Raw genomic sequence first — 25,233 nt, 5'->3', positions numbered from 1 at the left:
CCCAAAGCAGCCAGCAGGCCTCAGAGAACCCGGACTCCGGGGCCATTAGCATCGGTGCAAACACCCCCAAACACATCCTTGCCCCGAGAGCGAAACTGTGACCTCCCTTCTCAGGGTTCCAAGCCCCAAGAGAGGGTCAATGGTGTTCCGTCCTCTTTAAGAAGGCCAAGGGGAATGCAATACAGTTTAAAAGTAGTTAGAAAGCACTCCACAGAGGCAGAAAAGAATGGATTCCGTGTCTACAGGAATGGTAAGTTTGGACCACGTGGCAATGCTTGTGTACGAATTCCTCCCATGAGGGTCAGAAGGGACAAATGGCCTTTCCTGATATTGGACCTTGCTTGGAGAAAGTCACGTGTAATTTGCTTCTTTCTGTGTAGCAACCGATACCCCTGAGGTGACGGGGTGGGGGGTGGGTGGGTGGGTAGGAAGGGGGGGGGCGGTCACAGACGGCCAAAGTTCATAGAGGAATAGTGGGGGTGGGGATGGGAATTCAGAATATTCTGGCAGTATTTTCCGTGTGAATCCTTGTGACTTTGGCAAGAGCCATCTCTGCTTCTGGCTTCCGCTTTGAGGTTTACCCCAATACCCTTACCTGCAGACCCCTCCCAGCCCTTCCCCTTGGGTGGCACCAGCCCCCAGTACTGCTCTCTCCCCACATGGCCCTGGACTAAGCGCACCCAGGACTCTGCAGCACGAGGCCAGCCCAGGGCCCTGTGCGCCGCAGTAGGAGAGATATTTTCATTCAGCACTTTCTGTGTTCCTGGCCCTGCTCTCGCCTTTCCATTTATAAACCCACTTAGTTCATGGAACAGTCCTACACAGTGGATGCTGCTTTCATCACCCCACTTTATAGATGAGGGAACTAAGGCACTGAGGTTAAGGAAAGGGCAATGCCTGGTCTCAGGGCAGCCAGGCCCCAGGATCTGGATCTGTGCCAATTCACCATACAATCTCCCTGTCAGATGAACATATAGATAGGGCTTGGGGTGCCCCTGAGGCTTACCAAGGGTTAGAGGGGCAGAAGCCATCATATTGGACCCAAGGGGGAAGGGACAGGAGATAGCCGGGAACAGTGTGGCCCTGCCATCGCCCTGGAGAGCCTTGCTCTCTGGAATTTGTCTATATTTAGCAGGTGGTTGGGCAAGAGGCAGATAAGAAATCCTGGGGAGGGGGAGGGCCCCTTATATAGTGTGGGGGGACTGGTCCTGCTCAGATCCTCCTTGGGTGGCCTGTGACTGCTCAGATCCTGGTGTGATCTCTCTCAAGATGCCTGAGCCGGGGAAGAAGCCAGGTAGCCGCAGGTCTAAGGTTGGGGCTGGGTGGGGGGCCAGGAGGGCTGGGGCATCTATAATTGGGGGGTTCCTGAGTGAGTTCCTGAGTTCCTGAGTTCCTGAGAGTGGGGGCTGTCTTCTGGGTCTTTTTCTGATTCTTGGTTTCTCCTTCCCATCCTTCTGATGAGAGTGAGGGTGAACCAGGGCCAGGGGGTACAGACTGGGCCATCACTCCAGTCTCAGGACAGAAGAGGATCCCTTCCCTATCCCCATCCCATCTCCTTCTGCAGCAAGATTAGGCCTGGGCTTGCCTTTTGGGAAAAGGCTGCCACAGGCAGGGGCCCGAGTCTAGACTTGAGCCAGTCTCGCTGAATGCTCTTGGGCAAGCCCTTGCCCTCTCTGGGTCTCAGTTTCCCTATCTGTATAAGGAGGAGTTGAGTTGGCTCTCTCCAGTTGTGATAGTCCCCGCTTTATGAGCCTGCATTCCTGTGGCCCTCACACCTGGCGTGAAAATGCCAGTTCTTCTTCTGTTCTGCGAGAGAATGGTCGAGAAGCCCTGATCCTGGGCCAAGGGCAGAGAAAGTCACAGGCCAGGGACTTGGTCCTGGCTTGTGCCCTTACCAAGGTCATTCAGGGCAGGGACCCAGCCCCCCAGCCCCCAGCGCCTCCCAGTCCAGCTTTATCTCAGTTGCTGATTCTCAGCCTGAGGCCCTTGGAGAACAAATTTAGCCACAATTCAAGTGGACAGAGTACCTGCCCCTTGCCAAGGGCCCCAGATGGTGGGGGAGAGAGGGAGTTGGGCTTCCCCAGGAAGGAAGGGTCAGGTATCCAAGGACATACCTAACAAAATTCTTGTGTGGAGGTTAGGACCACGGCCCTGGCTCTTCTGCCTACTGGCTGTGTGATGTTGGATAAGTCACTTGAACTCTCTGAGCTTCAGTGTCCGCATGTGAGAAATGGGCATAATAATTGCATCTGTCTCATAGAGCCACTGAAGCATTACATGAGGTGATGCATTAAAGTGCTTTAGGAAGAAGGGATGCAGGGATGGGGTGCCTGGGCCAGCCAGTGGCTCCTGCAGCCTCCATTGGCCTATCTCAGTCTCAGCCTTCAGCAAGAAGCCAAGGTCAGTGGAGGTGGCAGCCAGCAGCCCTGCTGTGTTCGAGGCCGAGACAGAGCGGTCAGGAGTAAAGGTGCGCTGGCAGCGGGGGGGCAGTGACATCAGCGCCAGTGACAAGTATGGCCTAGCAGCCGAGGGCACGAGGCACACTCTGACAGTGCGGGACGTGGGCCCCGCCGACCAGGGACCCTACGCAGTCATCGCTGGCTCCTCCAAGGTCAAGTTTGACCTCAAGGTCATAGAAGCAGGTAAGACCCTGGTCCGCCTTCCCTAGGTTTGAGCTTCTGGGGCAGCCTGGCCATCTCTCCCTCACCCAGGGTATAGGAGGAGCCTTCCCACTTTCTTGCCTTTGCTTTGGCTGAGCCGTCTGCCAGGAATTCCCTTCCTCCCTTTTCTGCAGCAAGACCTCACTGAGTGTCCCCATGTGTCTCCCTGGCCTGTTCCAGTCATTGTGGAAGTAGGGAAAGTTCTGAGATGGATAAGGCACCACGCAGCCCTCCCTCCAGACGCCTTCTCACAGATGGGGACTCGGTGGGCTGCGTGCGCTGGCCGGGAAGCCCCTGGTTGCTGCGGGTGTGGAAGGAGCCCCTGGGGAAAGGAGGGGAGGAATGGAGCCCACAGCCGCCCGGGCTGACCCACCAGGGCGTGGGCGTGCAGTCTGCGAGGGTGAGGAGGCCAGATGCACACACTGTAGTATGTGACCAGCCTGCAAAGACTGAGGGGGACCAGGGGCAAGAGGAGGGCTCTCTGCTTAGAAGCTGCTCCACGACCCCCCACCCTTTCCCTTCCAGAGAAGGCAGAGCCTGTGCCGGGCCCTGCTCCTGCCCCTACTGAGGCTCCTGGAGGCTCCGGAGAAGCACTGGCCTCGACCACTGAGGAGGAAGGAGGCTCCCCAAGTCCCAAAGGTGAGCCGGTGCAGGGAGGGCGGTGCAGGGACGGTGAAGGCCAGTGGATGGGGTGTCCCAAGGCAGGTCACAAAGGCCTCTGCTCACAGGGTCAAGCTCAGCAGCCCCCGATGGCTCTGGTGCCTCTGATGACCCCATCGGCCTCTTTGTGATGCGGCCACAGGATGGCGAGGTGACCGCAGGTGAGTGTGGGCTGTCGCACCCCGGGGTGGGGTGGGGCAGGGCACAGCAGGGCACCCGCCCAGGCCCAGCCTGTTGCCCTTTCCCTGCAGGTGGCAGCATCACCTTCTCAGCCCGCGTGGCAGGCGCCAGCCTCCTGAAACCGCCCACAGTCAAGTGGTTCAAGGGCAAGTGGGTGGACCTGAGCAGCAAGGTGGGCCAACACCTGCAGCTGCACAACAGTTACGACCGGACCAGCAAGGTGGGGCCTGTGGGCACGGCACGGTTCAGGGGCCCCCTGGAAAGAGGGCATGGGAGCCCCTGGGAGGCACCGGGGGCACAGGGGAGCCTGGTGGTCACCCTGAGACTGAAGGCACACAGGAGGTGCAAAAATGAGACCTAGGGAAGTTGGGAAGCAGGTTGGATAGCCAGGGGCACCCGGGGAAAATGGGGAGGCCCAGGAGACCTGCGGGACATGCCGGGCTTGGAGGGCGTGACAGTCTTAAGGGGGCATAATAAAACTTGTGGGGGCAGGGGGCCCAGGAAGGCTGAGGGGCCTCATGAAGCATGGGGGCAGGTGGCATCAGCCAGTGAAGATGTGAACCCTCTGGATGGATGAGTATTGGAGCTCAAGGCGCCCTTCATTATACAAAGAAACCGAAGCTTGAGAGGTTGTTACTGCTGGTCTGATGTCACTCAGAGCCAGGCCTAGAACCTGTGCTTTGATTCCCAGCTTCCGCTCCTCCCACTCTTCCACAGTCTTGGCCCAGGCAAAGGCTCCTCTGGCAGGGCAGGGCCAACACGTTCAGTTGTGTGGGTTGTGCACTGCACAAAAGTGCCTTGTCTTAAGGTCATTTGCCTCGTAGCCATCACAGATTTATATTTTATTGCCACCTTGTGCCAGCAGATGGCAGTCATGTGTCTTGACAAGGGGCTCTTTTTCCTATTTACACAAAACCCTTACCCACAGGTTAACTAAACCCTGAGGGGTGAAAATGTTGGTGGCCATTAGCCACTCCCAGTCTCCTTTAGGAGTGAAGGGCCTTCTCTTCCGGTCCCTGGTCTCCCCTGATACCTTCCTTCTACAGGTTTACCTGTTTGAGCTGCACATCACAGATGCCCAGACTACTTTTGCAGGTGGCTACCGCTGTGAGGTTTCCACCAGGGACAAATTTGACAGCTGCAACTTCAGTCTCACTGTCCATGGTGAGGGGAGCCCTGGCGTCCTGGGCTCAGGTCCCCATGGGTCTCATCCCCCACGTCTGACTCCATTTCCCAACACTAAGGAGGATGCCTAGTCCCAACCGGACAACCCGCTGCCCCCATGCCCAGTGCTGCTCATGCAGGGGCACGAGAGAAACCCGTGGAGGTTCCCAGGGTTGGGGTGGGGTCTGACAGCCAAGTCCAGATCTCACCTGGATGGTGAGATGGTCCAGGCTCCTGGCACAGGTGAACAGGTGAAGGGTGAGCTGGGAGCTGTGTGGGAGATCAGCCACTGCTAAGGGGCTGGGGACCATCAACTACCCAAACTCCCTGGTACCTCTGTTCTGGAAAGGCTCAGAATGTGGGGTCCTGGGGCAGATGCCCGCTCTCAAGGGTCATGGATGGGCAGGTCTGTAATACTCAGAGACTCCGGGGTGAGCGAGGCTTCTGGGGTGTACCTCGCCCCAGGCTTCTGAAGCCTCTTCCCTGTCTCTTCCTCTCTGAACACAGAGGCCGTTGGCCCTGGAGATCTGGACCTCCGATCAGCTTTTCGCCGCACGTGAGTGGTCATCTCTTCTCAGGGACGGAAGGGAGGCCAGTGCTGGGATCTGAAGCCCCTCGGGGTCAGGGCTGGGTATGATGTTGGGGGGGGGGCTGTGGGGGGACAGAGCTGAAGTTGATAGTGATGGGGGACAGCAAGCTCCCCCGGGCAGCTGAAGGAACTGGTTCTAACCCCACAGGAGCCTGGCTGGAAGTGGTCGGCGGATCAGGTACCCCTCTCCCAGCCCATGCTTGTCAGACTTCGGGGGTCTGAGATGGAGCCCCCCATCCAGACAGTGTCCCTTCCTCTCCCAGTACCTCTCCCCACCCCCACCTCCCCAAGCCTCTTACAGTTGGGGAGGTCCTTACTGGGGTCCCTCTCCGTAGTGACAGCCACGAGGACGCTGGAACTCTGGATTTCAGCTCGCTGCTGAAGAAGAGGTGAGCCCCTGGGTAGCAGCTCCTGGGCAGATGGTGAGGCCCCATTTCAAATCCCAGCAATGCGGTTTTCCGGCTGTGTGGCCCTGAGCTGGTTACTGTACCTCTCTAAACCAATTTCTCTGTGTGTCAAATGGGATAATCCTAGGGGTGCCTGGGTGGCTCAGTCAGTAAAGTGGCGACTTTGGCTCAGGTCACGATCTCACTGTTTGTGGGTTCGAGCCCTGCATCAGGCTCTGTGCTGATGGCTCAGATCCTGGAGCCTACTTCGGATTCTGTGTCTCCTCTCTCTGTCTCTCTTCCCCTTGTGCTCTGTCTCACTCTGTATCTCAAAAATAAATAAGCATTAAAAAAAAATTTGGATAATCCTGGTGTTGGGAAGAGTCAGAGGGCTCTGCAGACATGATATCTTGTGAACTAACATCCTCCCAGGGTCCCCCACGACCCCTGACGCTTGAGTCCATGAGAGCTTGCCTCAGTAGGCTCCGGGGACTCACAAGAAGCTGGGAGGGGGCGCCAAGCTGCAGGGATTTCTCCCCCAGACCCTCCAGCTGACTCTGTGTCCTCTCCTTCTCTCTCCTGGACCCTGCGTTGTGGCTGATGCTGCCGTGGCCTAGAGAGTAAGCATTGGGGGCCGGTGTTTGGGGGCAACAGGGTGTTGGTGGGACTCTGTACCCTGGTGACAGACAGGGCTGGGAATCAGACAGACCTGAGTGTGGATCCCCACTGCCTGGGGCGTCTCTGAGTTTTGGTTCTCCAGATACTCACCTGCCAGAGCTCAGGAGGAACAAACAAGGCCCTGTGTGGGGAAGGCCCTGCTGTGTAAATGGAGGGACACGGGCGTGGGGAGAAGGGAGGGGTGAAGGCCCATGGGTTGTGGCCCCGGGGCCTTTGTGGGCAGGTGGCCCATGCCTCTAATGGTCCACTGCCTTTTTGTCCTGCCCGGAGCAGCAGTTTCCGGAACCTAAGGTGAGTGCCTAATGAAGCCTGCGCCCCCGTCACCCCCACTTCCACCAGGACTCCCCCATACTGAACTCGAGGTCCAAAGCCAGCCCAAGTGGCACCACCAGAGGGGTCCTGGGCCCCAGGAAGCCCTACCCCAGGGGAGGGTGGGGAGCAACAGTCCTGCCCGCCCCCCCCCTCCCCCCGGCCAGAGGGGATTCCCTTGAGGCATCTCTGCTGGACGCAGGGACCCGAGGCTGGAGGCGCCAGCCGAGGAGGACGTGTGGGAGATCCTGCGGCAGGCATCCCCCTCCGAATATGAGCGCATCGCCTTCCAGCATGGCATCACCGACCTGCGTGGCATGCTCAAGAGGCTCAAGGGCATGAAGCGAGACGAGAAGAAGAGCACAGGTTAGCCCTCTGCTGCCATGCAAGAGGAGAGGGCACACGCACACACTCACATGCGTGCACACACACACACACACACGAAAAGGTAAGAGTCAGCTTAGACCAGAGACACCACAAGAAGAGGACAGAGCACAGCTGGGCCCTCCTCACTGAGTAGAAGCCTGGGGTGTGCTGTAAAGCAGAGTCAAGAAGGAGAGAAGGTCCCTTTGGCTGCTGTCTCCCTCTCCGGCCAAGCTTCTGTCTCTCTAGGAGCCGCTAACCCTATCCCTGAGCTGAGCAGGTGGAGGGGACCCCAAGGAAGGCAGAAGGACAAAGAGAGAGGAGACAGACACGTAGAACAGACAGAGATAATAAAGAGACAGGCACAGTGGAGATAGAGAAAATGGGGGACACAGGCAGAGTGTGGTGGGAGGACTCGGCCCAGCGGCACGGCCAGCAGCCACGGTGATGCGTGTGAGCCTTCTGGGGCAGCAGGGGCGGCAGGGCAGTGGGGGTGCTGACGGAGGTGCTCAGCCTTTCAGAAGAAGCTGGAGCCCGCCTACCAGGTGAGCAAGGGCCACAAGATCCGGCTGACCGTGGAGCTGGCCGACCCCGACGCCGAGGTCAAGTGGCTGAAGAATGGACAGGAGATCCAGATGAGCGGCAGGTGCGGTGGGGCTGGGGGTTGGGGGGTAGGTGCAGCCCTGGGAGCAGTGGGGGCAGGGAGGCTCCCAGCCTGCTCTCCGTGCCTCTCACGGCCGCTGGCGTGTTCTCTGTCTTTGTGCGGCTTCTGCCCTGCGTGTCTCTCCCCATTTTCCTCTCCCTGGGTCTAATTGCCCATCTTTCTGTTTCTGCCTGTCTCTGTTCCTCGCCCTTTTGCTCCGGGTCTCGCTTCCTCCCGCCTGGATGCTCCCGTGGCCCCTTCTGCTCCACAGCAAGTAAGGCCCAGCTCCGGGAAGGAAGGCTCTCGGGGGTGGGAGCACGGTCCGACGGGAGGAGGGGGTTGGACCGGGCACCTGGGACACACGAGGTGAGTGACGGCTGTCCATCCATGCCCCGCCCCCGGCCCCCGGCACAGGTACATCTTTGAGTCCGTGGGTGCCAAGCGCACGCTGACCATCAGCCAGTGCTCGCTGGCCGATGACGCGGCCTACCAGTGCGTGGTGGGCGGGGAGAAGTGCAGCACCGAGCTGTTCGTCAAAGGTGGGCCTGGACCGGGGCCCCTGGGAGGCTGGGACCCTGCGGGGAGGGTGCACAGGGCTCGGCCATCTACGTTCTCCTTGCTCGCCAGAGCCCCCCGTGCTGATCACTCGGCCCCTGGAAGACCAGCTGGTGATGGTGGGGCAGCGGGTGGAGTTCGAGTGCGAAGTGTCTGAGGAGGGGGCCCAGGTCAAGTGGTGAGTGCCAGAGGCACGGGGGCATGAGCAGGGCTGGGGGGCCTGCGGGCATCCCCAAAGGAGGCCTCGGCACTTATTGCCCGCCCGCCGGCCAGGCTGAAGGATGGGGTGGAGCTGACCAGGGAGGAGACCTTCAAATACCGGTTCAAGAAGGACGGGCAGAGACACCACCTCATCATCAACGAGGCGACACTGGAGGATGCGGGGCACTACGCGCTGCGCACCAGCGGGGGCCAGGCGCTGGCCGAGCTCATCGTTCAGGGTGAGGCCCTGGGGGGTGGGGTGGGGGGCAGCACAGGAGGCTTCAAGGCCCTGGGCGCCCTCGGCCCCAGCACCGCCCCCGGCCGTGTTTGGGAATCAGGCAAACCCAGGATGGCGGCCTGTGTGACCTTGGGCAGGTCACTCTGACACACCGAGCCTCGCCATTCTCATCTGTAAAATGGGGGTGGGGGTGCCGAGGTGGCCACCTCAGAGAATACTGGGAGGGCCAGATGGGCCTGGTTAGTGTCGCCCCGCACCACACACACACTTGAGCTTCCTCGTGCACACCGTCCCATCATCGTAGGCACACATGAATCACACTCACGCGTGCACACGCGGGTTTTCACATGCCTGTGTGATCTCCACACGGATTCACGCCCACACCCACACACACCCTCCCCGGCTCACTGGCTCTGCCCTGTCCTCCGCCCCCCAGAGAAAAAGCTGGAGGTGTACCAGAGCATCGCAGACCTGACCGTGGGTGCAAAGGACCAGGCGGTGTTCAAGTGTGAAGTGTCCGATGAGAACGTGCGGGGCGTGTGGCTGAAGAACGGGAAGGAGCTGGTGCCCGACAGCCGCGTAAAGGTGTCCCACATTGGGCGGTGAGTGTGCAGAGCTGGGCCCCAATGCAAACGGGGGCAGGCAGATGGGGAGAGCAGAGACTGAGACAGAGAGAGAGAGAGACAGAGGGAGAAACAGACAGACACTAGAGACACATAGGGAGACAGGGAAAAACAGGGAGAGACAGAGAAAGAGAGAGAGACAGTGAGACAGAGAGGGACAGGAAGAGACACACGAATAGACACAGGACACAGACTGAGATAGAGAGACAGAGAGAGAGGGAGAGACAGGAGCATACAGAAGAGAATCCTGCAGAGGCAGAGGACAGAAAGAGAGAAGTAGGGAGAGAGACAGACAGGCTGGGAGTTCCCCCGGCCCCCTCCCCGCAGGTCATGGCCAGGGCAGGGCAGCAGGCAGCCAGGCCAAGGGCCTGGCCAAGGGCCCTCACTCTCTCCCACTCTCTTACTCATGCCTCGAGCATCTGCACCGGCCCGTGCTGGGTCCAAGGTCACAGAGATTAGTGACAGCAGCCCCCGATCAGTCTCTAAAGGCCCAGCCAAGGGGCACTTGTACATTGCCTACCTCTGAAAACACGCGAGGGAGCTAGAAAGCCAAAAATAGAGAAAGAGAGCATTTAAAATACCAGCACCCCACTGAGCTAAGGCGGGGCAGGGGCCCTCTGGAGCCCTGACTACCACGAGACTGGGGTGTGTGGTCCAGTGGGCTCCCCTGAGCCACTACATCCCTGCAGAGTCCACAAACTGACGATTGACGACGTCACACCTGCCGACGAGGCGGACTACAGCTTTGTGCCTGAGGGCTTTGCCTGCAACCTGTCAGCGAAGCTCCATTTCATGGGTGAGCGGGCGCCTGGGCCAGGTGGGGGCCCCATCGCCAGGCTCTGCCTGTGCCCAGCCCTGTGCCGCACGCTCTCCCTTCTCTTGCAGAGGTCAAGATTGACTTCGTGCCCAGGCAAGGTGAGTCACGGGACCTCCTCCCCATGCCCATTCCACCCATGTCCCTCTCCACTCACAGAGGGAAGAGCAAGGAAGCTGGAGTGGGGACCCCAAGACCCAAGACCCAGCTCTGTCAGTCAGAAGCATGGGCCAATTATAATCTCTATGCACCTCAGTTTCCTATTCTCTGAAGTGGAAATCCTGACGTGCCTCCTCCATGGGGTGTAGGAAAGATGAGACGAGAAGATGTGAGATTTCATTATTAATTTTCTGCTTTTAGAAGTACCCCTCCTTCTTTTATTTTTATTTATTTATTTATTTATTTATTTTTTAATGTTTATTTATTTTTGAGACAGAGAGAGACAGAGCATGAATGGGGGAGGGGCAGAGAGGGAGAGACACACACAGAATCGGAAGCAGGCTCCAGGCTCTGAGCCATCAGCCCAGAGCCTGATGCGGGGCTTGAACTCACGAACCGTGAGATTGTGACCTGAGCTGAAGTCGGACGCTCAACCGACTGAGCCACCCAGGCGCCTCACCCCTCCTTCTTTTAGATTAAACATCAAGCACCTATCCTAACTTCAGGAGGGTAGTCTGAGCTGAAGCATGCTCTAGGTCAGGGCTTTCCAAACTAAGTTCATTCATTGAATAGGGATACTCCATTTAAAAAGGGTTCCATGCTCTTGCACTGTTGGTGGGAATGCAAATTGGTGCAGCCGCTCTGGAAAGCAGTGTGGAGGTTCCTCAGAAAATTAAAAATAGACCTACCCTATGACCCAGCAATAGCACTGCTAGGAATTTACCCAAGGGATACAGGAGTACTGATGCATAGGGGCACTTGTACCCCAATGTTTATAGCAGCACTCTCAACAATAGCCAAATTATGGAAAGAGCCTAAATGTCCATCAACTGATGAATGGATAAAGAAATTGTGGTTTATATACACAATGGAATACTACGTGGCAATGAGAAAGAATGAAATATGGCCTTTTGTAGCAACGTGGATGGAACTGGAGAGTGTGATGCTAAGTGAAATGAGCCATACAGAGAAAGACAGATACCATATGGTTTCACTCTTATGTGGATCCTGAGAAACTTAACAGAAACCCATGGAGGAGGGGAAGGAAAAAAAAAAAAGAGGTTAGAGTGGGAGAGAGCCAAAGCATAGGAGACTCTTAAAAACTGAGAACAAACTGTGGGTTGATGGGGGGGTGGGAGGGAGGGGAGGGTGGGTGATGGGTATTGAGGAGGGCACCTTTTGGGATGAGCACCGGGTGTTGTATGGAAACCAATTTGACAATAAATTTCATATATTGAAAAAAAAACCCCACTATTTCCAGCAAAAAATAAAAAAATAAAAAGGGTTCCATGGTTGGAGGGGCACCTGGGTGGCTCAGTCGGTTAAGCGTCTGACTTCGGCTCAGGTCATGATCTTGCGGTTTGTGAGTTCAAGCCCCGCGTCAGGTCCGTGCTGACAGCTCAGAGCCTGGGCCTGCTTTGGATTCTGTCTCCCACTTTCTCTGTTCCTTCCCTGCTTGCACACGCGAGCGCTTTCTCTCTCTCTCTCTCTCTCAAAATAAATAAATAAATAAATAAAATAAATAAATAAAATAAGCATTAAAAAAGGTATATGTAAGTGATGAGCCACTGGATTCTACTCCTGAAGCTAAGGCCACACTGTATGTTAACTAACCCGAGAATTTAGGGGGAAACAAAGAGAGTTCCATGGTGAAGTCAGTTTGAGAATCACTGAACACTCGGGCCACCTCCTGCTGATTCAGAAGCACCTCAAAGGCTCTGGAAAATCCTGTGGTGAAGAAATGTGCTTAACTCTGTTTCATCCAGGGCCTCCTCATCGATTTGGCTGTGGAAACTTCTTTTTCTTTTTTCTGGCAAGACACTGGTGTTCCTCCTAAACGCAGTCTGAGAAATGCTACAGTAGACGACCCGGTGTTACAAACCTCCCTGGAACTTCCAGGGGGGATGGAAAGGTCCTAGATCTTGACCTGGTGGTGGTTGCACAGGTGTATACAATTGTGACACCTCATCGAGCCGTATGCTCAAATCTTGGCATCTTCTTGAATGGAAATTATATGTCAGTCGAATTGATTAAAAAACAACCACCAGGGGCATGGACTCCTTCCAGTTTCCGCCTCTTTCATGACGCTTGGGCCCCTGCCCCTTTTTCTGACCTATGCCATCTCCCCCCCCAGAACCTCCCAAGATCCACCTGGACTGCCCGGGCCGCAAGCCGGATACCATTGTGGTTGTGGCTGGGAACAAGCTACGCCTGGATGTCCCTATCTCTGGGGACCCCGCTCCCACTGTGATTTGGCAGAAGACCCTCACGCAGGTACTGTGGATCCCTCCTCCACTTCCCCATCTGTAAAATGGGTGCGTGGGACCAACGGGTGTTGGCATCGGCTCCCCATCCCACAAGTGCACACCCTACAACTGGCTACCCACTGGGAGTGCAGAGGCTCAGCTGGCTGGGAGGCGGGCAAGGTGGGCAGCAGAATGTGGGTGGGCAAAGGGGGGCCAGAGGGGCCGCTGGGCAGGGATGATACCCTCCAGGCTGAGTCAGCCCCTCTTCCCCCTGCTTCCCTCCTGCTCTGTTCCCAGAAGAACAAGGTCCCAGCAGGGCCATCCCTGGATGCCCCAGGGGAGGATGCAGGTGACAGTGACGAGTGGGTGTTTGACAAGAGGGTGAGTGAGGCTGATGGTGGGATCCAGCTCGTTTGCCTCCCGTGATTTTCTGCCTACACGGTTTCCACCCTTTGGTGAGGTCTCCGCGAAGCCACCATGTCTGGCCAGCTGTGTTCCTGCCCCAGGGATGGTCTACGTGGGATCCTCATGCCTCGGTCAGGCACAAGTTCCCTGAACATTGCTGGGAAGCCCTCATGACCGGGCTGTTCCCAAAGCTCCCGTCTCCCGGGGCCGACCTTGACTTTGTACTTCTTCCCGACTGGAGAGGGGGTTTCCCTGGCACTTTTCTGTCAGAGCAGCTGCCTGGGCACCACTCGGGTCAGCTCACAGTTGACCCCTCCACCCACCTGAGGTCTTTCGGGATCCTCAGCTCTGTAAGGTCATGTGATTTCCATTTGGCAGATGAGAAAACTGAGGCACAGAGAAAATCGGTGATTGCCTAAAGCTCCGTGATAAAGCCAGACCTAGAGCCCAAGCCCCTGGCCCCAGTGCTTTGCCCATGGCGAGCACTAAACAAAGCTGTCTGGACTCGGTGCTCACAAGAGTGCAGTTTCCACTCAAGCTACATCTGCTCCCGGGACCCCGTGCGGAGTTCTGTTCCTATCTCTGGCCATTGCACGGGCTGTCAAAGCCTGTGGTTCTGACTTGGCCCTTCTCCCCCACTTCCCCTCCCCCCCCAACCCAGCTGCTGTGTGACACCGAGGGCCGGGTGCGGGTGGAGACCACCAAGGACCGCAGCATCTTCACTGTCGAGGGGGCAGAGAAGGAAGACGAGGGTGTCTACGTTGTCACGGTGAAGAACCCCGTGGGCGAGGACCAGGTCAACCTCACAGTCAAGGTCATCGGTGAGGCTGGCTGGCCTGGGGCCACCAGGGAGGCCCGTCCATTTACGCGCTTAGCCACGTGACAAACATCACGGGCATGCTCTCAGCTCCATGGAGAGGATTGGGATGAGGACATGGGGTGAATGTGGGCAGTGGGGAGCCATGAAAAGCATTGGTCACAGGCTGGTGACACGATCAGAACTGCATTCTGGAAGCATCTGTGGGGTGGTGGGGGCAGGCAGCCTTGGCCCTGGGCCCTGGGCGGGGCTGATGTGGGTCCATCCCTCCAGATGTGCCAGATCCTCCCGCGGCCCCCAAGATCAGCAATGTGGGTGAGGACTCCTGCACCGTGCAGTGGGAGCCGCCTGCCTACGACGGGGGGCAGCCAGTCCTGGGTGAGTGCAGGGCACGGGGATAGAGCTCAGGGCCGGGGTTGTGGGGCAGGCTGGGCCCCAGACCAGAGCTCCCGTCTCCCCTTCATCAGGCTACATCCTGGAGCGCAAGAAGAAGAAGAGCTTCCGGTGGATGCGGCTGAACTTTGACCTGCTGCAGGAGCTGAGCCACGAGGCGCGGCGCATGATTGAGGGCGTGGTGTATGAGATGCGAGTCTACGCGGTCAATGCCATCGGCATGTCCAGGCCCAGCCCTGCCTCCCAGCCCTTCATGCCTATTGGTGAGCCTGCCTGGCCTGGCACTGCCCCACGCCCTCCCTGGTCAGAAGCAGCTGCTCTGTGGGCGGCCACCGCACTAGGCATTTACATCTGGGTCCCTTTTAAAAGGCTCCCTTGGGGATAATCCTTTTCATTTCACAGAGGAAGGAAGTGAGGCTCTGAGAAGTTAGAAGACTTGCTCAAGGTCACCTAGCTGGTAGGGGTGGAGCTGAGCCTCTCACCACTCTGTTGGTACCTCTCAGGCCTCACTCTCCACATCTGTAAAATGGGGATAATGACAGTATCTACTTCATGGAACTGAGGTTAGGGTGAAATGAGATAACGCAGGCAGAACATCTGGCATACAGCAGGTGCTCAATAAATGTTAACTGTCCCCTCTTCCCCACTCCCTTCAAGCAGGGTTTGTCATATATGGGATAGGGTGAGGGCACTGGGCGCCTTGGGGTCTAAGAGGCGTGGGTCTGTCTCCACCACCCCCAGGAGGGCCATCTGGGGTCACTGCCCTGAAGTCGCCATTTCCTCATCTGAGTCATGGGGGTCGAGAGGGTGGAAGGGATGCTGACAGGTGTGTCAGGCTCTCAAGGACAGCTGTCCCTACCAGGATGTGGGAGCGGGGGTGGGGGGGTGGCTGTCTGTGGCATGGGCAGAAGCCACCCCCTGCCCAAGGACCCAGCACGGCTTGGGGAGATGGAGGCAAGGGGTGGGGGTGGGGGGGACTGTGGGGAGAAGGGTCCAGGCCTCTCTCTTTAGAGACTGGCTTCCAGTCAGTCAACTATTAGCTGTTAGTCAACTCGCCCGATCATACAGTGCCAGGAAATCTCGTTTCCAGCTAGTTTTTCTTTAACTTACATTTATAGCATTTCCTGTGTTGTCTGACAGAAGGGGCTCCTTCTAAGCATGTTTGTGCTCTTTTGGGTATCTATTCCTATTTAGCGCTCTATTTTTTTTTTTTTTTTTTTTTTTTTGAGAAGGAGAGAAGAGGCAGGGAAAGAGAATCGTAAGCAGGCTCCATGCCCAGCGTGGGGCCTGAAGTGGGGCTCAGTCTCACGTGAGACCATGACCTGAGCGGAAATGAAGTCTACCGCCTAACGACTGAGCCACCCAGGCGGCCCTAGGCTCTCTTTTGTAATTGCTGTGTTTGTTTGTAAGCCTATCTAGAGACAGGTCTTTTAGTGGGAGCTGAAATAATTCTGACACCCCTCGAATAAGCCAGACTAAGGGCAAGTGTCCCTGCGTGACCGGTGGCCAGTTGAGGGTCTGGGTCAGAGCCCTTCCCTTTCCCCCAGTGGTGTAGGCTCACTCAGACCCCTCTCTGACTCCGCCTCTGCCTAGGCCCCCCCAGTGAGCCCACCCACCTGGCCGTGGAGGATGTCTCAGACACCACCGTCTCCCTCAAGTGGCGGCCCCCGGAGCGGGTGGGAGCCGGAGGCTTGGATGGCTACAGCGTGGAGTATTGCCGGGAGGGCTGTGAGTGCCCCTGCCCAGCCCCGGGCCCTCACCCAGCACCCTCCTCTGAATTGCCCCCCTCAGACCGGCACCTGTCACCCTGTTCGACCCCTCTTTACGGCAGAAGCCCCAGACAGCCACCGGAGGGCGGGCAGTGGGGCGGGCCCTTGATGTTGATGCTGCCCACGGGCTTCCCCGGCCAGGCTCGGAGTGGGTAGCTGCCCTGGAGGGGCTGACAGAACGCACCTCGTTGCTGGTGAAGGACCTGCCCACGGGGGCCCGGCTGCTCTTCCGTGTGCGGGCGCACAATATGGCGGGGCCCGGGGCCCCCATCGCCACCAAGGAGCCCGTGACGGTGCAGGAGATACTGCGTGAGTGGCCCTTGCGCAGTCACAGGACAGACCTGTCGCTGACATCCTGGCCGTTGGGGTCGGTGGAAGTGGGGACATCCCGGGAGACCCTACTGGAGAGAGGGACAGGAGAGTCTGAGCCTTTATTCACGCCCCAGGCCCAGGGAAAACATTCAGAGAGGGTTCCCTGGGCTTTTCTGCATCAACCCCTGGTTCTGGGACAGGGAAAATGTAGGCCTTTGAGCTTTGTTCTCTGAGCCTCTCAGTTCAACAGGTAGGTATTGTCCTCGTGTTCATAATTTAGCGTCATTGGGCCATCTGGGATCCACTCCCCATTCCTCTATTCCCAGCAAAGGATCAATCATGTAAAGATTGGTTCTCAAAGCGGAAAGAGGCAGCAGACTGGGGCAGAAACAGCCTGCAGGACAGGGATAGAGTCCAAAAGTCTACATTCGCATCCTGGCCTGTGACTTCCTAGCTGCGTGACCTCGAACAAGTTGCTCACCCTCTCTGATCCCTCCCTCTTACAGCGGTGTGGTGAGGTGGAGATAGAAGCAGGGGTTCCGTAGACCATCTGGGGCTGGGATAGGGGGAGCTGAGGGCGGGGCATTTTCCTCAGCCATAGCCTTCTGGGCCCTGCATCGGGAGGGGAGGAGCTATAGCGCTCCCCGGGGCTGAGCCCTCCCTTGCTGAGCTGCCCACTTGGCACCCGCAGAGCGGCCACGGCTCCAGGTGCCCCGGCACCTGCGCCAGACCATCCAGAGGAAGGTCGGGGAGCCCGTGAACCTCCTCATTCCTTTCCAGGTAGGGCTGGTCCCCCTCTCTGTGCCCTGGTGTGTCATCCTTGCCTAGCGGGTAGAGGAGTTTCAGGGGCTGACCAGACCCTGAGATGTCACCCAGTCGTGCCAGGCTTGGGGGTGAGCTGTCCCTCCCCGCAGGGCAAGCCCCGGCCTCAGGTGACCTGGACCAAAGAGGGGCAGCCACTGGCAGGCGGGGAGGTGAGCATCCGCAACAGCCCCACGGACACCATCTTGTTCATCCGGGCTGCTCGCCGCGCCCACTCTGGCACCTACGAGGTGATGCTGCGGATCGAGAACATGGAGGACAAGGCCACGCTGGTCCTGCGGGTCGTTGGTGCGTGGCACTGGGGCCCCCTCTCTGAGATGCCCAGAGACCCTGCAGAAGGTGGCAGGCCAGGTCCAGGCTGGCGGGGGTGAGGGGGCCTCCCAGGGCCCTCTGTTTGTACTCCAGCAGTCTCAGGAGGTCTGTTCCGGCTGGTCTCTCTCCTGCAGACAAGCCAAGCCCTCCCCAGGATATTCGGGTCACTGAGGCATGGGGTTTCAATGTGGTTCTGGAGTGGAAGCCACCCCAAGATGATGGTAACACAGAGATCTTGGGTTACACAGTACAGAAAGCTGACAAGAAGACCATGGTGAGCCTGGGTTCTGGGCCCCCCATATGTACCCTCCCCAGGGCCAGGCACACCCGGGCCCCAGCTTTCTCCCCTGACCTTAGAATGGGTCTGCTTTTCATCCTTCCTCTCTGATCTGGTTCCCTCCACAGTTGGGGTACAGACACCAGGGGTACCCAAAAGAGGCCCCTGGCAGGGAGTAGGGCCTGACCCCCAGAGACCCTCCCTTTCCTCCACACCCCCAGGAGTGGTTCACTGTCTTGGAACATTACCGTCGCACTCACTGTGTCGTCTCGGAGCTCATCGTTGGCAACGGCTACTACTTCCGGGTCTTCAGCCATAACGCGGTGGGACCCAGTGACAACGCGGCCACCACCAAGGAGCCTGTCTTTATCCCCAGACCAGGTGCTGTACCTTTACTCCCACCCCCAGGAGGAGCTGGGGCAGGAAGGCGGTAGGAGCAGGGAGGGGGCCTAGCGTGGTGTGGCACTCTTGGTGCAAAGTCTTATCACCCACAGGCATCACATATGAGCCACCCAACTACAAGGCCCTGGACTTCTCCGAGGCCCCGAGCTTCACTCGCCCTCTGGTGAACCGCTCAGTCATTGCTGGCTACAATGCTACCCTCTGCTGTGCTGTCCGGGGTAGCCCCAAGGTAGACAGTTTGGGGTCCTGATCCAGGCAGACTCAGGAGGCAGGGTTTGGAGGCTCCAACCTCCATCAGTCCTCTCCCCAGCCTTTCCCTGCTTTCTACTGCCCAGGGGCGCAGGGCCGGGCTCCTCTCCCTGAGCAGGGCCTCGGCACTCTCCATTGGCTCCCTGTTCATTCCCTGCTTAGGCATAGTTTGGATTCCAGCGGGAGCCCCTAGAATACAAACAGGTTCCTGCCAGGTCTCCTGTCAACCTGAGATGGTCTCCCTCCCTCCCATTACCTGATTTATAGCCCAAGGTTTCCTGGTTCAAGAATGGCCTGGACCTGGGAGAAGATGCCCGCTTCCGCATGTTCAGCAAGCAGGGAGTGTTGACCTTGGAGATCAGAAAGACCTGCCCCTTTGATGGGGGCGTCTATGTCTGTAGGGCCACCAACTTACAAGGCGAGGCACAGTGTGAGTGCCGCCTAGAAGTACGAGGTGAGGAGCCCACAGGGCCAGGGCCCAGGGTGGTGGAGACAGGGAACCAGCTGGGACTGTGCTGGCCTGGGCCATGCGGTGGCTCTGAGAGCAATGACCCTGTCTTGTCCAACACGTGTACTGGTTTCTGGGCTTTGCTCTCAGAGCTGAGAAACACACATGTGACGTGGCCTCCTCCTCCCCTACAGTGCCTCAGTGATCCGGCTGGCTCCCGGAGAGGGCCAGGTATGTACTCCAAGTCACCCCGACACCACCACCCAGGTCAGAGGCTGAGCCCTGGCCCTTGGTTCAGGGGCAGCCATCAGGAAGTGGGGGTGCAGGTGCCTCCATGCAAGATTTCGGTGCAGCTCATTCACAAGGGAACCTGTGTTACAGGTGCCACAGGATGCCAGCCCATGTACTGGGAGCCGGGAAGGAAGCTGGACAAGCCGCCTTCTGCTGCTGGATATGTGTGTGCAAGTGTGTATCTTAGGGTTGGGCTAGTGGAAGCATCAGTAGGGCAGTGCAATTAAGGTGAGCGGGCCTGGGGGGCTCGGCGCACGGACTGAACTGAGCTCCCACTGGAAGCTCTCAGGTCTTTGGGACAAATGGGTGGTAGGCTCAGCAAATGGTGGTTGGGGACAGGCCTTTCTGGCCTGCCATGTCTTCTCAGTGTATAAGGGCAATAAAAGATCAGTGCGGTCACAGGGAACTGACTCTTCTTGTCCAACGCATTTTTCACAAAAAGCACAGGGAAATATACTTGACCTTCAGAGCAAAATTCCAGGTATTCTGTCTCATGAATGAGTTGAATGAAGCTGAGAGTGGAATCCTACATTCATAAAACACTAGAAGAAACCTCAGCCTTCCCCCACTTGTGTATGTCCTTCTGATGAGGAAACTGAGGCGCTGTGATGGAAGGAAACCCGGGGCTCTCCCGCCTGGTCCCCTGTGCTCTGTACTGCCTTTGTCCTGGGGACCTGTGGTTGCAGCAGCCTGGATGTGGGGCAGTGCTGAACTTCCATGTGGTTCTGTGCCCATAGGGTCTGGGAAGGAGCCGCGCCAGGCTGCTTTGGAGTCCCAGTATGCAACAAGTCCACGGCCCTTCCACATCTGCTTCCCAGTGGGAGAGGGTGGTCCTGTCCGGTGCAAGATATTGAGAACCAGGGGCCTCCTCTGCTCTTCCTTTCCCCGTAGGGAGCCTAAATCCAATTATCAGTCTACTTTTGGGAGGAAGAAGCCAGCCAGCCGGTCTCAGAGTGCCCTGATAGTGTGGATGGTCTTTCTTGTCCAGGTAGCGCCAGAGGATTTTCCATGGCATAGAAAAAAAAATTCCAGGAAGTCTGGTCGTAGGGTTGCTTCTCTTAACAGTCCCACCCAACCTAAGGCACTCCTGGCCAAGAGCCCTGAGCCTGGGCTCCAGGCTCTGTGAGACACCCTGGCCAAGTCATGCCACCTCTCTGGACCGCACCTGTGAGGGGCAAGGGGGGCCCTGGTTTTTTCCTTCACTGCTAAATGAATCTCTCTGCTCAAATGTCTAAGCCCAGTTTGGCTGCTTCCTTCAGTGGCCAGTCCTTAGCAGGGCAGCCCTTGGGGGACTGGGTGGGGGGCATAGGGCAGGAAGCCCCTCCCATAGCCTCTTCCTGGAAGCGGGGTGGGAGGCTGGGGCTTCAGCATGCCAGGACTCCAATGCGCACGATCTCATCTCCCTCCTTCTAGGCCTGAGATGCCTCTGTAGAGTCCAGGGAAAGCCTTCCTCAGGCCTGGGCGGAGAGGAGGCGTCATTAAATACAAGGCGGTCAGGAGCCCGAGGAGAGTTAAGGACATTTATTTCACATTCACACATCTGTACATTTTTTATAAATAATGTAGAGCTGAAATATGTACAATCACCTCTTGCCCACTCCCAGGCCATCCCTCCCTTCCAGCACCCAGCTGCCTGCAGACACGGACGTGTACACTGAGCTTGGCTCTCCCCTACCTGGTTCCCGGGCATGGTAGCCAGTGGTCTCTGGGACTCTCCCAGCCCAACCACTCTGATCTCTCATGCCGAGGCAAAGCAGACCTTAGGGAAATTGCTGCTCAGCGAGAAGGAGCCCCTCGGTGCGGCTCCACTGCAGTGGGAAGCCGTGGCAGGCAGCAGCTACGGGCTTGGGAAACGCGTAAGGAAGGAGGGAGGCTGCCACTGACTCTGCTGCCCCGTGACTCTCCCGGCCTTTCCCTGCCCACCCCTTCTCTGGAGGACAGGTCTCAAGCTCCCCTCACTCTGCACCGAGTGGGCCTTCGCCCAGGACCCAGTCACGCCGGATCAGAGGAGATGGACAGCCAGAGTCCTGCACTGGAGGGTCATAACACCAAGGACGAGGAACCACGACACAAATGTCTCAGGGACACGCAAGGTTGGGCTCGTACTGTACTCAGAGTTCTTACAAGCCATCGGCCCAAAAGACAGACAGACATCACTCTTGAGCCCTGAGGGGACAGGAGGCTGGTCTCCTGGGAGCGGAGAGGGAGCAGGGGGAGGAAACCGGCTGAGTCCTGTGACAGACACTAAGACACGCTGAAACACACAACTCTGGACCGACTAAGCCACGGCTAGGGGCTCGCAGAGGACACACGCGCGCGGCACGGTGCGCTTGCGGACGGCAGACGCAAGCACATCCCCCGGGCTGGGGGGCTCTCAACCCCTCCCATCAGCTCGAGACGGGCCGGGGTGGGGTCCTGAGATCTTCCTCACTGCTACGGACTGCGGCCACATACGAGAAGAGACACAACACAGAGTAGCAGATCTCATGGGCCTAGAGGGAAGAGAAAACCAGACGGATCAAGTTCCTGAGATTCCGGCATCACCACGCGTGGAGGTCTGCCAAGCAGGAAACTCTGCCCTCACACCGGGCTCGGGGCTCACAGATGGCCGGCGGGAGAGGGGATCTGTGCGCGTGTCTCTCTCTCCCAGGGCCGAAGACTGGTTTCGGCTTCAGCTGGACCTGTGGCATCTCGACCAAACTCAGCTCTCAAACCATTCCTAGTGCCCCGTACCCCATGCTCTCAGAGGGCCCACCCACTCCTGTCTGAAGGTCCCCAGGGAGCCCTGCGCACACTGGCCTGCCGGGGTTGGGCGGCACACTCACCATCGGTGTCTTGTACTTGTGGCTCACCACTTCTTTAATTTCAGGAACTAAAACCGGACGGGCAAGAGACAAAACAGAAAGTTCAAAACTAAGAGCGGTAGTGCCAGGCTCTCCCAGGCGGCAGCGCCCGGCACCAGGGTCCCCTTCCCCACCGTGGCATGTCCCAGCGGCTGTGGCGGCTCAGGCCATGCCAGCTTCTGTCCAGCTGCTGCTGGATGAGAGGCCGCTGCCTCAGACTCCTCAGCCAGACCTCTGAGGCCTGCTGTGGCTCCCTGTGCCATGGCTGTGACTCTACCCACTTCCTGGAGAGCCTCAGCAGGGGAGCGGGCTGGCCTCTCACCAGCCTGTTCACTGCCACTGTCCAGGGCCCTGCGGAGCTGCGGTGGGGCGTTCCCACGTTTTGGCTGAGAGTTGTCTCTAGCCTGTGCCTCTTGCCGTGCTGAGATGCCCGAGAACTCATCCCTGTGACCAGCCCGAGACTGTTCATGTTAAGCATGGTTCCCTGCACTCCCAGCCTCTACACAGAGGGTCCTTAGGCTGGATGAAGAAGCGGCATGATACTCAACCCACCAGACCTGTAAGTTTCCTTCCCTGAGTGGCAGGAGAGGCCCAGGCCTGCCTGTGTGAGGGAGAGCGTCAGAGGGCTCTGGAGCAGACACACCGAGCGGAAGACAGGCGAGTACAGCACCCGGGGAGGGAGGTGACAGGGAGCATCAGGCAAAATACACACATGTTCACAGCCCAGAATGCAAGACTAAGAGTCACCCCTGCCCCAGCCATGCAGGGGTTCTGCTTGGCCAGAGGAAGGAGTAAGGCCCCCCCCCGGGGCACAGCCATCCTGATGGCCCCTGGAGAGGGGAGCAGGGGGGCATGGCATCACCCTGGGGGCCAGAAAAGGTAGCAGGAGAGTTGGCCACACCTTCTTCCGACCCTGGGAGGTAGAACTCAGGGGGACCCAGGGTTAACCAGGGAATAAACTCATCATAGGTAGAGCAAGAAGCCCAGGTCCTTCTTCTGAGTTGAAAGATTCCCCCAAATATCTCTCTGGCAGAAGAGAGGAGGGAGCACACAGGGGAGAAAACTCAGAACGAGTGAGCCAGCACGCGGGTGGGGGGAGGCTGAGAGGAAGAGGGTGGGGAGAAAAGGGATGAGACAACTGGCAATGGGAGCGGCTGGTCTGGTTGAAGGGAGCCCATCCCACCCACGGCAGGGCCCAGGCAGGGGCCTGGGGGGAGGCAGCACGAGCCGAGGTCACTTTACCTGCTGGAGAACGAAGGTTTTCATAGCAGCGATGGGGGGCACAAAAGAATGAAGCACAAACACAGCAGGAACTCAAAGCCCCAGGGTGAGAACCCACTACACCACTTCTCAGCGCCTGGCTGCAGGGAGGCTGGCTCCCAGCCTCCAGCTACAACTGCCCTGCCTGCCTCTGAGGCCCACGAGGCTCCCTGCCCTCCAGAGTGAGTCTGCCCCTACCACCATGCGCCCTCCTCCAGCGCAGAGGCTCAGGGGACACCAGAGCGGCACCAGGTGGCTACATGGAGCACTGGGCTGTCAGGAGAATCGCAGCAGGCGACATGAACACAGTAGAGCTTGGAAACTGCCCGTCTGCTCTGCCCCAGAACTTTCTGATCACCAGCTGGCCAAGCAAGGGAAGGTGGCACCAGCTCGCTGAGCCTTTGTAGGGGCATCTCTGAACTCTAACCCTGTCTAAGGCCACTTGCTCTTCTGGGACCCACTCCCTAGCAGCTCTGGTCTCTCTTTTCTTTCTTCCTCCTTCCCTTTGCTCATCTCGGGTTCCCTTTTCTTCCCTATCGCTCCTAATCCTCCTGACCTCTCTGCAGAGGTGGTTCTTCTCTCTGCCTCTAGTCCCTCCTCTGGAGCTCCGAGGTTTGAGTTACTGCCATGTGAGTCCAGACCTAAGAGCAAAATAGTGTAATTACCAAATTCCTCCAGGACAAAGACGCCTCGAACTGTATTGCACTTTTTAATGTGATTCAGCTCTATGAAAACCTGCAAGAGAGGGAGGGAGGGCGGGGTAAGGCCCAAAGGCTCTCCCCCTGCCCCACAAAGCCCACTCTCCCAGCTCTAGCCCCACCCACACACGGAAGACCTAGTTCCCAAAGGGAGGACCAAAGAATCCACACACACACAACTCAAAAGCGCTAAGAAGCGAAGACAGCAGAAAGGGCATGTACCTTCCGCTCCTGGCCGGAGGAGAAAGCATGGGAGAAAAATGAAGGCGTTAGTTTTAACGGTCAAACCCAACCCGAAGGCCCCTCTGCTGTCCTGGGCTGCCCGCCCATACCCTCTGCCCAGGGCAGCGCTTGGAGGACACGGTGCCCCAGGGGTCTCCCCGCTCAGCCCATCAGCTCTCTACCCTTCCATGCATCCTCCTCCGGCGCAGAGGGCTGGCACGGGCGCAAAGCTCCCCTCAGATTGTCCTTGGGGTGGGAGGTGTTGGTATCTTCCTCGAAACAAAATCCAGGCTCTCCCCAGAAGTACACGGTGATATAGTAACAGCTACCTCTTAGGAGCAGCTACTAGGAGTTCCACAAATACTATTTGTAATCCTCACACCTATGTGGCCCAGCATGCAGTAGTGCCCTCGTTTTCGAGCTGAGGGCAGAGGATCAGAAAGTTTATCTGCCCGTGAGTACTGAAGCTGGGCTCTGAATCCAAGCACATCCTGACTCCAAAGGCCCACTTGTTACCCCACTCTGTCGGACTCTCCCAGAGGGTCCAATGCTTCAACTCCGAAGGACTGTTAGGTGGTGGAAGACGGACCCCAGGGCCATTATCTCGTTATCAGTCAGGGTCTGACTCCCCCTATAGGCAGGATCTCTCTTCTAGGGCGAAGCCTTAAACTACAGACCAGCTCGTGCATGCGGTGCTAATGGTTAGACATTAGGTTGGTCCAGAGGGGCTCTGCTGACGCTGGTACCCAGAAGAGGGCATCTGGCTGTTGTTTAACAAGATCTCTTCTTCAGAAGGTAAGGCATCGGGGGAAGCCTCTAAATGCAGTCAGAAGCCTGCTTCCCCAAGAAGTGCTGGCACCTTCATGTTCCAGAAAAGTACTTCAGTGAACCTCTCTTTGGGCTGACCCTAAGGTCTCAAGTATACTATTTAATACATTAATGTTACTGATAGTAAATATACTGCTGACAGTACACTGCCTGAGCAGCTGTTTCCCATCACACCAAAGCTGCCCGGTTAGATTCCTAAAAGAAGGAGAACTAAAATGGCAGTGGAGGAAGAAAGCCACAGAGTCCAGATGTTCACCTCCCCTGAGTATCTGCTGCCTGGCCAGGGGCTGTGGTGCTTCACACATTCGGACCTGGCTCAGAACCTCAAGGAGAGGAACCAGTACGTCAGGGAAGGGGTAGGGAAGGCACTTGTGTGAAGAGGCAGAACTGGGAACGGACCTGGGATGATGCGCTGGC

General features: G+C 57.8%; 2 protein-coding genes across 51 annotated transcripts in view; one reads left to right on the top strand and one right to left on the bottom strand.

The window, feature by feature from the left end:
* The first annotated feature begins 1,162 nt into the window (after positions 1-1,162).
* Positions 1,163-19,371, top strand: MYBPC3 (myosin binding protein C3). Its single transcript, XM_058688939.1, has 34 exons — positions 1,163-1,294; positions 2,376-2,642; positions 3,186-3,299; positions 3,389-3,481; positions 3,572-3,720; positions 4,547-4,664; positions 5,172-5,220; positions 5,402-5,431; positions 5,589-5,642; positions 6,588-6,608; positions 6,829-6,992; positions 7,503-7,635; positions 7,904-7,906; positions 8,047-8,171; positions 8,260-8,365; positions 8,461-8,627; positions 9,063-9,228; positions 9,939-10,045; positions 10,135-10,164; positions 12,357-12,496; positions 12,766-12,849; positions 13,535-13,694; positions 13,964-14,068; positions 14,158-14,346; positions 15,677-15,811; positions 15,994-16,161; positions 16,856-16,944; positions 17,079-17,274; positions 17,433-17,572; positions 17,797-17,956; positions 18,070-18,206; positions 18,494-18,680; positions 18,869-18,905; positions 19,056-19,371. Exons 1-33 carry the CDS (start codon positions 1,270-1,272, stop codon positions 18,877-18,879), a joined length of 3,822 nt encoding a protein of 1,273 aa, XP_058544922.1. The 5' UTR covers positions 1,163-1,269; the 3' UTR covers positions 18,880-18,905; positions 19,056-19,371.
* Positions 19,372-20,471: 1,100 nt separating this feature from the next.
* The window catches only part of MADD (MAP kinase activating death domain), a 40,876-nt gene continuing 36,114 nt past the window's right edge, over positions 20,472-25,233 (bottom strand). For 32 of the 50 annotated variants that reach the window (XM_058688853.1, XM_058688857.1, XM_058688855.1 and 29 more), the window contains 3 exons: positions 23,734-23,803; positions 21,791-21,837; positions 20,472-21,457 (listed from right to left, as the gene is read on the bottom strand). In XM_058688853.1, coding sequence (XP_058544836.1) covers positions 21,353-21,457; positions 21,791-21,837; positions 23,734-23,803 — 222 coding nt within the window. In that variant the 3' untranslated portion in view covers positions 20,472-21,352. The remainder of the gene's footprint in view (positions 21,458-21,790; positions 21,838-23,733; positions 23,804-25,233) is intronic. The other 18 variants (XM_058688879.1, XM_058688886.1, XM_058688897.1 and 15 more) reach the window with 1 other exon arrangement.

This window comes from Neofelis nebulosa, chromosome 10, assembly GCF_028018385.1.
Source record: "Neofelis nebulosa isolate mNeoNeb1 chromosome 10, mNeoNeb1.pri, whole genome shotgun sequence".
Lineage (NCBI taxonomy): Eukaryota > Metazoa > Chordata > Mammalia > Carnivora > Felidae > Neofelis > Neofelis nebulosa.
Note: the sequence above shows the minus strand (reverse complement) of the source record. Positions and strands in the feature narration are given on the sequence as shown.